Raw genomic sequence first — 13,488 nt, 5'->3', positions numbered from 1 at the left:
CCTTTCTGGATACTTCTATTAAGTACCGTAGAGGCCGCTATACAATGTTGTATATTTGCTTGTATGAAAGTAATCATTCTTTACTTTCATAGAATACTTTACCTTATGCGGTCTCCGGAACTTGCAGCTCCGTCTCCCGCGATGGATCCTGGGGCTTGGCTGGCCCTGGTTCCTGTCCAGGCTCCAGCTCTTCGCCCCTGCTGGTCTCGGTTTTATCTGTGGTGGGGTTGGTCCTCTGCTTGTCACGCTTGCCCTCCACCAAGGTGAAGGTAGCCACGTGCACCCCGCAGAAGATCTTCTTCCCCACCACTTTCTCCACATCCCTGGAGTCCATGCTGACCACAAGGCGGACACCTCTCTTCTCCTCCTTGCGGTCGTAGACCCTCCAGCTGGTGGGATTTAAGCCATGGTTCTGGCGTGCCATTCTTCCCAAAAGGACATTATTGTCCTTTGGTTGTCCTGGTATCCAGACCATGACTCTCTTGTAGGAAAGGAGTTTGTCCATGCCCACAATTGTGAGCCTGGCTCCTTCCCACGGTTGTATACCTGCAACAAGACTAGAAAGCCATGCTACAGTTTCGTTGTTCTCTGCTATGATGACGGCCGCACCCCTCGACAGATAGCAGTCCAGGAACTGAGGCTTAATAGGCCCCTGCTCCGGAAGCCCATCTATCAGATTGGTGATAGCCTCTTCCACAGCTTCCACCTGTTTCTCGGATAGCTGCTGGTCAGGATATCCCACAGGTACTATGGCCATCCTGATCCCAGCTCTGGCTATCCTAGCGTACTCCACCTTGGGTCTCTTGCGGGTCTGCCGATCTTCTTCTGGGGTTGCCCCCGACAGAAGTCGTTTCCCCGCTGGCATCATAGTGGGTGGGGTCCTCTGTGCCCTAGAAGCAGAGCCCTTTTCAGGGTCCCGCCTCTTGTGCCCATTGGATCCCTCCACTGTTGACGCTGTTGTGATAGCAGAAGTCCCCTCAGCCCCAGGAGTCAGGCCCTCTCTGGCCTGCTCCCGGGCCTTTAAGGCCTTCTTATATCTCCTTTTTTCAGCGCCAGAGCGCTGTTTCTTCTTCTTCTTCTTCTTCTTCTTCTTCTTCTGGACCTGTAGATTGCCCACCTCTTGAGTGAGCCCTCTAACTGTCGAAGATGAACTACCCGAGGGTATCTCCGAAGAGTCCCCTTCGGTCGTTGTTGTAGTGTTTCTCTCGGAGGCCCCAGAAGGGCTCTCCGGTTTATGGATGGCTACCGTATTCATACAAATCCCACGAGTAGCTAGGGAAATATATGTCCGCCCAGGCAGAGCCTCGCATACCTGGGTAAGGCTACTTACTTCGAGAGGGCGCCAAGTATCTCGAAGGCTCCGTCTAAGACACATCTCCCATGTGCCATGCACCCCATCGGCACGGGTCGCGTTACACCTTAGGGTTGGGCGGTGCTTTAGCTTCCTCCTCCTTGTATGCCGAACGGTTACCCAATAGGGCTCCATTCGGCATCGCAAGAAAGGAGCTACTAGTCCCCCTCACCACGAAGAGGATCTTCAACTGAAGAGGGTAACCAAGGTTAGCCCCTACAATTGTAGAAGCACACACGAGGGGGGTGTCTAGGCATAATTGAACATCATTCTCACTGTGATTCCAGTCTGATTTAAAGTGTCACACAAAATTGGGAGGTTTCAAAACATCTAAAATTTTATTCTGGTTCATATCTGTTCAATAAATTATTAAATTTTTTTTTATCATCTGCATTTATGTGTCGAATTATATCCATTAAAACCAAAGTCCATTGAATTGAGGGTTTACTGTATCTCCTAATGTTCTTGTTTGCATTTTCTTTGCATATAATTGATTGTATTGGGAGTTGAGGTTTGATACCTTTTTAATGCCAGGAATTGATGTTTGCAGCAAACAGGAGATACCTCCACCATATTCTGATCCAGAGGTGCATTCTACAAATTCATTGGAGATGGCATCTTGCTGGAATCTAGGAGACAACTCAGTTCCTGGATGGTTGAATTCAAGTGATCCTCGGTAAGTGGATTTCAATTTGTATTTTTTGTTGTTGTTTATACTTTGCTTTTGTTAAATATCCTAACACCATGATGGAGATCTTGTATTCATAGGACAGATACTTTGTTATACTGGTGGATTGATTAATTCAGGTATAGTGACTAGTGCTGTCAGACAGTGCAGTGTCACATGATTTGGTGATATTGTATTTAAAAATTGTTAGAGTCTTCAGTGTGCCAAAACCAATTTTTTTCCCCCCAGGTATAATTCTGTTACCATATATTTTCTTTTTCAGATAGTTCATACATTTATTTATTCAAAATTAGTTTTGGGAGACTGAAGAAGCTATCAGTTATGAATTATCTGAGGTTAAACTGGCTTCAGATATCACAAATTTGGTGATAATCAGTTAAATAGGATGTTATGATTCTGTCAGTACCTCTTTTCCAGTGGTAGATAGAAAGTCATGTTGCCACATTAGCTTGTAATGTTGGCTACACATGTAACGATAAATCATAATGATTTATCTGCACGAACCAAAGTGTGGAGATTTATTTCACGTGTAGAGGGTAAATCGTTGCAGATAGTTTTGTTTGCACAGTTCATTGGATCAAGATTGTTTTCTAATAGATAAATCATTGCCGATTGCGTTTGCAAAGTTTTGGCATGAATGTGAACTATATCGACAGCTCAAGCAAGTCACTCTCTGGGTATATTAATTACATGTAAGTCATATTTAGCCCATATTGTCGACTTGAACAATTTTATAATATTATCAGAAAAAAGTGGTAAAAATAAAAACATTTTTAAATTAATGTTACAATACATGTCTTCAATAATTTAAATGTATAGCTCTTTGTGTGTCATTTAACAAGAAAGTGGTGACATACAGTTAACATCTGCTTAAAACAGCTTAGTCATTAATCTCGGCATAAAAGAGTCTTTGCCAGCAAATAGGTTATGTATAAAACTATAACTTGTTGTGCAGTCTTGGACTTCTTGCTACTGTTTATACAATACGTTCCATTGATAAGTTAGTGAATTAAAAAACAGTGTGTAGTAAAATTGGACCTGTTTGCACAGGGTTAACTTTTCATATTGCATAGTTATAAGTTAAAATTGTTGGTCTTAGGTTGTACTTGTCTTGTATATGGAGTAAAAAAATAGTTCTATGAAAATTTGCGCGTAAAGTAAGAAGAGAAAGAAAGGTAAAAAGAGCATATGGCACATCTGAGCACCTACTTCCTTGCTGGTCGTTCTTTGTCTTGGCAGACAAGCCTTGACTGGCCTAGTGCTGTGTTCTGAATGTGATCTACTGTTTGCTGGCAGTATTGGCCAAGTAGGGAAAGGTTTTGAGGGGGGTTGAGGTGAGTGAGAAGTAGGGGAAGGAGGAGGGCAGACCTGTATTCTTTTTGGGGAATTTTTTCTAAAGAATGTATTAATTATTTCTTCGAAAAGTATGTTGAGATTTTCGGAGATTTCGTTTAAGTTACCATTAGAATTCATTGTGTGATCTATATCAATGAAGATGATTTTGTAAATATTTAGCAGAGTACCTTTACTAGCTGTTTGGAGGATGGAAGGATCTAGTTCTACTGCAGAAAATAAATGGTTTGCATCTGACATGTGGGAACTCAGTGCAGAAAACATATTGTGCTTTTTGGCATTTGTATGTTCCTGGTATCGAATACGTAAATGATGTCCTGTTTGGTCTATATAACTGTCTTGACATTGTAAGCAACTTAATTTATATACTCCAGAATTTGTGAATTTATTGCTGTTACTGTGAATGCTTCAATGGTTGTAAAAAATGATGTTTTTTGAAGATGTTTGTAATTTTATACATCTTATCATTATTAAAGGGAAACGTGACATCATTTTCTTTCTTTTTGTAATGTGTGAGTGACTTGGTAGATTCGTTTCTCATTTTATTGACGATTTTATCACAAATGTCTTTTTAAAACTGTTTCTGTCAGCTATGGTTCAAACTATATCCATATCTATCTTAAAATTTTCCTCAGACATTGGAATATTGAAGGCTCTGTGGATTAAGTTAAAAAAAAGGCGACTCTTCTCTGGGCTCCAGGGTAAAGCGAGTCATGTTTAATAGTGTTGACAGTCTTAATAAATTTAGGAGTAAACTGAAGACCACCTTGGGAAAAGAACCTCCCCTAAAGAGAAGTTTACCACATTTACCTTCAATAATAATAACATATATCCAATTTCTAATATTTTTAAAAAGCACAAGATAAAAGTAGTTTTCAAGACCACTCACACCAATGCTAAAATAGTTTAAATTCCCATATCATCATCAAAACCAGAGCGGGCATAATGAGCATTTGGGAGCATTAATTCAAAGCTAGAGAAAGGAACATTGTCTCTGGCAGACAAAATCAGAATATCATATCATGGAGGGAGCTGGACGAGGGAAATGTATGTTGTTGATCATGATTGCAGCAGAAAAGACGTCACCTACAATCAGTTTATTGAGAAATCCAAAAAGTCAACCGAAAAGTAGTCGTCAAAAAAGGTGAATGATCTTAGAATTACCTACAGAAAGGAGTTAAGCAAATATAAACAATCTCAAAAATCTGGGGCAGGGACTGACAAGATATACAGTCCACGATTGTGGTACTTCCATCTGCCAGATTTCTTATATGAACAAGACAATCAAAGAACATCTACATCTAACATGAGTTTGGGTGAAAATGATGTAAGGCATTGTTTAATACATATACAGTAAACTGCAAAAAATCTGGAATTGCTAGAGACTAGAAAATAATTTTGTCTTAGGGGGTTTCCATTTTGTGGAAGGTTAACCAATATTTGGTTAACTGTGCTTACTGGTGCTTACTGTGTTCCTATTTCATGTATCAGAAAATAGAATTTGGAGAATTTTCTATGGAACAAATTAATGTTAACTGCATGTAGGTATTGTACTTCGGTCCTATGTTCTATTTCAATATCTTTCTCTACCTAGAGGCTGCGCAAAGATAAAGATTACACAAAACAGTAAAACCTAGTTGATCCAAATCTCCGGATAATCAAGATCAGATAGTAGATATTTAAAAAAATTTAATATTCACATTAGGTAACAATTTTTAACTATGATCTAACTATTACTGGCAATCACAATAAAACCCTCTCGTTCGATATTTACAGACAGCCCACTCACGCAGTTAACACAATTCATCAAACTTCTCTACACCCGAGGATTCAGAAGAAGGGAGCTTTTAATAGCACGATTTTCAGAGCACGTATTATTCCTTTATCTAGTAAGAATAAAAAATAAAAATAAAAAGAAATCAACACCACTTATATAATAGCTGAAAGTAATGGTTTCAATAAAGCATTCGTGAACAAAATTCTTAATAAATTTAGGAGTAAACCTAAGACCACCTTGGGAAAAGAACCTCCCCTAAAGAGAAGTTTACCACATTTACCTTCAATAATAATAACAACATATATCCCATTTCTAACATGTGATCTCGTCATCTTCCTGCTACTGCTGGTTCGGACCTTGATTATAACGTTCCTATCATTCATGGTTTTACAACTGGGTCAATACAACCTGACAGCTACTATTTACAACAGTCGGGGTAATTTCCCGTGATCGTGAAAACCAGTTCCCATTCAGCCGCGCGACATCTCTCCGCTTATCTAACACAGTAACTAGATCAATTTCCCAATCACCCCATACTTCAACTGTATTATGTCACAGCTCAACATGTGGAAAACATTACACAGTGCTGGACTAGAGACTGTGGCGTTCGTATGCTTGGAAAATCTACTTTAAACTATGTAAATGTTCATATCTAAACTGTTCTTTCAGCCTGAAATTTGAAGACAAACAGGAAAAGAAAAAAAAAAAAACCCAAACAATTTATTAAAGTTCAATTCCATCGAGAAATGTTAGTGTGTAAAGGTATAGTTATTGTCTCGGTATTGTTCTTCAGGTCCTCATGCTGCAAATATTCTTAGCTCGCTCCTAAATCATAAGTAATTAAGTGAAGTCTGAGTGTATTGAGTTAAGTGTTAGAAACTCCCCACACGATCAAGACGCACAATACCTGACACCACGCTCGCCGTAAGTACACATCTTCTCTCGACGTTACTACATTGAAGACTCTGGCCGAATAAGGGTGGCTAGCCCAGGAGCTGGTCACTTTTATTAATTCACCTCACAGACGCTGTCCTATTATGCTCTTTCAGGGCCATTTCTTGCTTTAACCAACTTATAGCCAATATTGGAATGATGCTACCTTTCCTTTGGTTCAAATCATCGCATCACCACTCTCTTCAAACTCATGTCATATGATATCCTAGCCTCACGCTGGGCTTCTGAAATGTCGTCAGTTGGTCCACGCCACTGTCCTCCATCATTTTCTTGTTCTAAAGCAAGCATGTGGAGGTTGGGTGCATCATGTAGCAACCCCTCTTTCTTAATATAGCTTGCTAGCAAACAGATCATCAGCTCCAAGCTTCCTGTTGAAATTGTGTAACCCGTGCCTTGGTCCCTGCAAATTACCGAGACTCAGTAAAATGAAATATCCATTGTACTCTCAATAAATGAATTATCAGTTAAATGAGCACTTCAATAAGGGCTCACATCCTCAACACATTGGCACAAAAAATTGTGTAATGATATTTACTGTAGCTCTCCGTGGTATCTTATTTTCATCTGGGAATGATTTCGGTCTCCCTCTCCCACGCGGTCTTCTGCTTCTGCTTGAATTCCTCCGCTAAGATTAGAGTCTGGTGTTCTTCCTTGAGACGTGTATTTTCTTCCTGCGCCTCCTTGCGCTGTTGTCGTAATTGTCTTAGTAGTTTCTCGTCGTCCTCGCATTCCTCACACCTATCACTTGTCCTATGTTCTCCCTGGTCTTGATGTGCAAGTACATTTGCCTCTGGTCCACAGGCATTGACCTCCTTGCTGATTTCTTCATCCACTTCTCCTTCTTTCACTTATCCTGGGACATCTTCTTCTTCATCTTCATGATCATCTCCTTCCACTACGCTGTCAGGTTTATAGTAGAGCTTCAAGTTATTAGCATTATTAATTGTTACTTTAGCGCCATCCATTTCTGTTTTTTCACGTTGAAGTGCCTCGCTATCGGCCCCCTCATATCCTTCTTGCCCCGCTCTTTCCCATATCGCCTCCTTCCATTGCTCTTTTTCTCTCTCCTTCCTCTCCAATTCATTGAGGTATCTCTCTGATTCTCGCCTTCGTTCTTCAATGTCTTCCCTGAAGTTACAGCCTGGTTGTTTCCATTCTCAGCCTCCAGCTCCTGTGCGATTCGTGAACACACTCCTGTTTCTGTAGGGGTGGCTAGAATTTTCTTCTCGTCTCGCTGGCCTCCTTTCTTGACATTGCCGATCTCCTGGATTCAATCACTTGAATGTAGTGGTTTGGCTACCATAGTGATTCCCATCGTTGTAGCGGTACACTGGCCTTGGCTGCCAAGTACCTTCCTGCCTAACGTGCGTGTTAGTCCCTTGGTCTCTTCTGCGTGGTTTCTCTATTCCCATGGTGGTGTTAATCACATTTACCTGATGGTTGTGCTGTCTTGCGTTCCTATGGTGGTAGGCGTGGGTCGTCTGATCTAATTGTCTCAGGACGGCCTCAGCATCCACTAGCATTTTAATGTTAAGAGGCAATCATAATTCATTGAGTTTCGACCGGCATCTGTTTCTCTGTCGCGCTAATTAATTCGTCCTCCGTGGGTAAATTATCTAACACCTTGAGCTGCTGTAATTGGGCCATGAAAAACTCAGAATATTTTCATGGGGGAATTTGCCGGGTATTTGCTGGAGTAGAGCTCCAACCTAAGATTTTGTTAAGTCTGCGTGTTCCAATATTTTCATAGAAACGCTCGCTTGAATTCCTCATAGTTCCAATATAAATGGTCTGTTATTGGACATTATAAATTTTCCAGCTAACTCATTCCTGGTTGCCAGCATTTCGCCCCAGTGTGCTAAGTCGGGCTCATCAGTTGGTAAATAACACACCCACCAAGATGCATGGCTAGTGCATACCGTGGAGGGTACTGCGTAGGCTATTTGGAGCCACCGGCATTGCCAATGCACTATGAGAGACTTTGTCTCACTACCAAAAATTGATGCCTGCCTGGCAATCAGATGATATAGATGTTGATTCCCATAGGGACCCTAAAATATTTGTCCCTAATGAGTAAATTTATAATACTGGTATAAATAGTCCGTTATTGGACATTATAAATTTTCCAGCTAACTCATTCCATTCCATTTCACCTCAGTGTGCTAAGTCGGGCTCATCAGTTGTTAAATAGCACACCCACCAAAACGCATGGCTAGTGCATACCGTGGAGGCCACTGCGTAGGCTATTTGGAACCACCGGCATTGCCATTGCACTATGAGAGACTTTGTCTAACTACCAAAAATTGATGCCTGCCTGGCCATCAGATGATATAGATGTTGATTCCCATAGGGAACCTGAAATATTTGTCCCGAATGAGTAAATTTATAATACCAATATAAATGGTCTGTTAGTGGACATTGTAAATTTTCCTGCTAACTCATCTGTAACCAAAAGGGCTTCCAAGTTTGAACTTCAAGAGAGACGATGGAAACTCTCAGTTAACAACAAAGAAAACTGTGAGATCGTAGCCAAGTACTTCAAGACACTGCTTAACTGTGAAGAACCCAAAGAAAAATGGGTCAAGAATAATTCCAGAGCAAACAAAGAATGATTCAGCTCCTCGTACTCCTGATGAACTTTGGCGGATAGTTGAGGAACTGAAGAATAACAAAGCCGCTGGGAAAGATTCAATCACAGCAGAAATGTTGAAAAGTGGAGGAGAAATTACCATTAATGCCCTAAATCGAGAGATGGAAAAGATCTGGAAACTGGAATAATACCTACGGAATGGACAACAGCACTGATTCGTCCTCTACATAAAAAGAGTGATAGAACTGACATCAACAATTATCATGGCATTTCTATCATACCTCATACTTCAAAGGTACTCTTCAGAGCATTGCAGACAAGGCTATTAGAGCAGCTAGATCATCAACTTGGCAAATATCAATGTGGATTCAGGAAAGGAAGGTCCTATGTTGAGCAGATTTGGTGCTTGAAAAGGGTATTTGAAAATTACGTCTCTAAGGACCTGGTAGTGGTCTTCGTTGACTTTTGAGAAAGGCTATGACTCAGCGGACCGGGATGTATTGTTTGAAATCTTGATAGAACTTTGAGTAAACAGTAAAATCATGGAAATGATCAAAACAAACTGTAACACAGACACATCCAAAAGTAAAATTCATGGGAGAAATATCCAAGGAGTTTTTCATTAAAAATGGTTGTCAGACAAGGTGATGGATTCTCCCCAGTTCTCTTCAGTTGCGTGTCCGGCTCCATGGCTAAAGTGTTAGCGTGCTGGCCTTTGGTCACAGGGATCTCGGGTTCAATTCCTGCCGGGGTCGGGAATTTTAACCATCATTGGTTAATTTCGCTGTCACGAGGGCTGGGTTTATATGTCGTCTTCATCATTTCATCCTCATCACGACGCGCAGGTCGCCTACAGGAGTCAAATCAAAGGACCTGCACCTGGCAGGCCGAACATGTCCTCGGACACTCCCGGCACTGAAAGCCATACTCCATTATATTTCAATTACGTGTTAGAAAAGGTTATCCGAAAATGGGAAAAGGAATTAGCCAGAAAAGGGTTACTGAATAAAGTTCACATTGGAGGTTCAAAAAATGGTGTGAGAGTCAACAGCCTTACCTTCACCGATGACCTAGCAATCCTGTCAAGAAACATAGAAACAGCTGTGGAACAAATCAACATGCTGAAAAAGCAGGCAGTGAAAGCTGGCCTCCAAATCTTTCGAGAAAACAAATGACATAACCAATATCCAAACAGTACCTCCACACCTAACAACAGAGTATGGTAAAATCGAAAATGGATAGTTTCAGATATCTTGATGAGATAGTGCAGATGAAAACTAGGAAGAAGAAGCTAACAACAGCAGCGAGAGAAGATGACCGCAGCTTTTTGTAGGATGCATGTTCTGTACAAGAAAAAGGCAATCTCAAGGAAAGCTGAACTCAGACACTATAACACAGTGATCAAGACTGAGTGTCTGTGTACACAAGTAATGCCTCATAATGGCAGGAAAGGCGAGACTGAGAGAAGCAGAGATGTATGAGCGTAAAATTCTTCACAAAGTAATGGGTCCTAAGATGACAGATGGACAGTATAGACTCCAAGGAAGAGAAGAGCTGTGCAGGGATATTGAACGGCTTATGGTGTCAATAAGGAAACGATGACTGAAGTTCTACGGGCATCTGTTCAGGATGGGTGCAACCCGATTAATGAAGCAGATTTTTAATGTGTTGGACAACAGACCTAACGTCTCAGATAAATGATTCAAGGAAATAAGGAAAGACCTTAAGAGCATGGGACTGAATCAGGAGGACATCTCTAACCGATCAAAATACAGATCAGTGATCAACAACTTTAAGGGTTTCCATGATGAGCAAACGCAGAACAGAGGCTGGATAGAAGAAAGAAGACAGTCAGCCAGAGAAAGAACTCAGCGTTTCTGGGATGAAAAAACGGCTCCCAGAAATGCCTTATAGTAACTTGACGTGGTCTCTATTCACCCTAAATGAGAATAATATTTATTATCATTATCCCTTGGGGGAGCCTGTTATCCTCTAGAGGGCGCATCACCAGGTGGCGGATAGGGGGCCTACTGCAATGTGGGCTGGCGAAAATACCTCTGAAATGAACCTGCGGACCAACAGGCAGCCCAGCTCCTGGGGCTTTACAATACTGGAACACCCTCTCTCCACGGGTCATAAATATGGGGGCCCTAACACAGGGTGATGTGTGAAGACCCCCAACGACATCAATAGCAGAGAAGATAGACTTCGGTATGGTGGTGATGGCAGAAGAGTCAGCCCTGTACTTGGGGATTAATATGAGTACAACTGGTCAGTGGCTTCCAAGGCGGAGGAAGATGTTTAGTACTATCTCAACGACAAGGAAGGCAGAAGAACCACAGTGGTGAAGATTGGTCTCCATAGCTGAGCAGGCTACTAATCTAAGGGAGTATACCCTGAAATTAAACCTACTTGAGATCACAACCTCGGTAGTAACATAATTAGGATGTAATAACCCTAATCCACCCAACACAGTTTTCAACTAAAGCATGGTGGATAAGCATATAGAAATGATTACCCCAGGTAGTACCCAATCCACCGTCACTTTCAGTGACGTTCGAGGGCCTGCAGATTCTGGGGAGCCCACATCGACATGTTACAAGGATGAGTTGGAGCATCCTGAAACCTCTTGCAACAAGATACGGCATAAACAGCCTAACTACTTTGCCACGTTGAAACTCAACTCCCTAATCAAGATAGGTAAATTGAACCATCTAACAGACACTTTGACACAACACTAGATTTTGATTACAGCAGTTAAGAGACCAGATATTCCGATGAATGTGCATTCAAACTTCAGGGGTACCGTATCTTCAAGGGAAAAGTGGGGTGTTGGAAGGTAAAGAACATCCCTTATTTGAGGACTGACTTCATTGTCAGCTACAAAATACTGGATTCAGTTATCGACTTCCATTCATCCAATAGCAGAGTATCTCTACTAACATTTGGGTGCACCAATAAGGTCTACACAGTTGTGAATGTACATGCACCCATTAACCAGGACAACAAGTGGAATCCTGAAGACACAGACAAGTTTTGGGAAGAATTTGAAGATATGATTAACAAGATTCCAGAGCGCCGTACAATCGTGTTATTGGGTGATTTTAAAGCTCAGCTAGGAAAGGAGCAGAAGTATAAACACATAGTGGGGGAACACCCAGCTCACACGCAGACCAACAGATATGGAGAACAACTTGTTGGACTCTTTAAGACCTTTAATCTAGAAATGAAATTAACGTCTTTCAAACGTCTACCAAGAAAGCAGAAGGCATGGATATCAACAAACAAACTCCTTGAAGAATTTCAGGTAGACCATGTGGTCATTTCAAGGATGTCCTGCAGAGAAATACAAAACGTCAGGGTAATAAGAGGGGCGAATCTAGACTCAGACCACTAGCTCTCCAAAATAAAATTTCGGTTCTTACCCAGAAACACAAAAAGAGCGCGAACACCCAAACTCGCTTAGTTTGACTTTGAGAAACTGAAATCAAGCAACATGATTACAGAGAAAATGCAAGTGCTAAAACATGAGAGTTACAACTAGGACCAACTACGGGACAACTTAGTCAAAGTTGTCACAAAAGTGTGTTAATGAAACAGAAGAAACACACCTGGTGGACCAGTATGTGCAACCAAGCGATCGCATAGACAGAGGTAGCTTGGCTACAGTGGAATTCACAAATGTCCCAAGCAAATAGGGATAAGTTCATAGAGCAGCGTCGACTAACGAAACCTCAGGCACTATACCCCACCCAGCTAACACTTCAGGGGACCAGATGGGAACTTAGCCTATAATGACAAAGACAACTGTCACCTATTGGCCAAATACTTTAAGAATCTCCTGAATTGCAAGTCCCCTAAGACTTTCCTTGTCTACGTAGACAGACCCAGACAACCAAACTCTCTTCCTCCGACCGAAGAAGAAGTATCAAACATAATCCAATCTCTGAAAAATAACAGAGCACCGAGAGAAGATGCAATAGTTACTGAACTATGGAAGCAGGCCAGGGACAAAGCAATCAGCAAGTTGACAGAAAGCCTACGGAACATCTGGGAAACTGAGAGGGTACCAGATGACAGGACATCTACTCTGATCCACCCCTCTCACAAGAAGGGTGACTTAGCTGACATGAACAACTGTAGAGGGATCTCATTGATACCAGTTACCTACAAGATATTGTCTAAGGCCTTATTGAACAGAGCCAAACCTCAATTTGATCCACAATTTGGGGAATACCAGGGTAGTTTCAGAAAAGGACGTTCTTGTGCTGAACAGATCCTCAACTTGAAGTCAGTGCTAATGCAAGTTAAACTAGCAGGCAAGAAGTATTTATTTACCTTTGTTGACCTTACGAAAGCATACGACTCAGTAGACAGAACTACCCTCATGAGAATTCTGCAGGAAATGGGCCTGGACCAGAAGACCCACAGCCTTATCCGAAAGACCCTGAGTAATACGCAATCACGAGTGAAGTTCAGGGGAACACTTTCGGAAAATTTTGAAATAAAAACAGGAGTTAGATAGGGAGGTGGACTTTCCTCCCTTCTCTTCAACTGTTCATTGGACAAGGTCATCAGAGGGTGGCAAAAAGAACTGGAAGAACAAAAGATACCAAGTGGTATTTAACTGGGACACGAATGGAAGGGGCTACTAGTTGACTGTTTGGCGTTCGCAGATAACCTGACACTTCTGGCAAACTCCGTAGAAGCAGCAGTGAAATAACTCAGTGCACTTAAACACCAGGCTGCCAAGGTGGGATTACAGGTATCTCTAG

At 41.6% G+C, this 13,488-nt stretch overlaps 1 protein-coding gene across 1 annotated transcript in view; it reads left to right on the top strand.

Annotated features, from left to right (window-relative positions):
• The window catches only part of LOC136864483 (telomerase-binding protein EST1A), a 616,383-nt gene that overhangs the window by 120,474 nt on the left and 482,421 nt on the right, over positions 1 to 13,488 (top strand). Inside the window, exon 8 of the mRNA XM_067141513.2 lies at positions 1,902 to 2,027. Coding sequence (XP_066997614.2) covers positions 1,902 to 2,027 — 126 coding nt within the window. The remainder of the gene's footprint in view (positions 1 to 1,901; positions 2,028 to 13,488) is intronic.

This window comes from Anabrus simplex, chromosome 2 (assembly GCF_040414725.1).
Source record: "Anabrus simplex isolate iqAnaSimp1 chromosome 2, ASM4041472v1, whole genome shotgun sequence".
Lineage (NCBI taxonomy): Eukaryota > Metazoa > Arthropoda > Insecta > Orthoptera > Tettigoniidae > Anabrus > Anabrus simplex.
The sequence above is the reverse complement of the archived record's forward strand: the minus strand, read 5'-3'. Positions and strand labels throughout refer to the sequence as shown.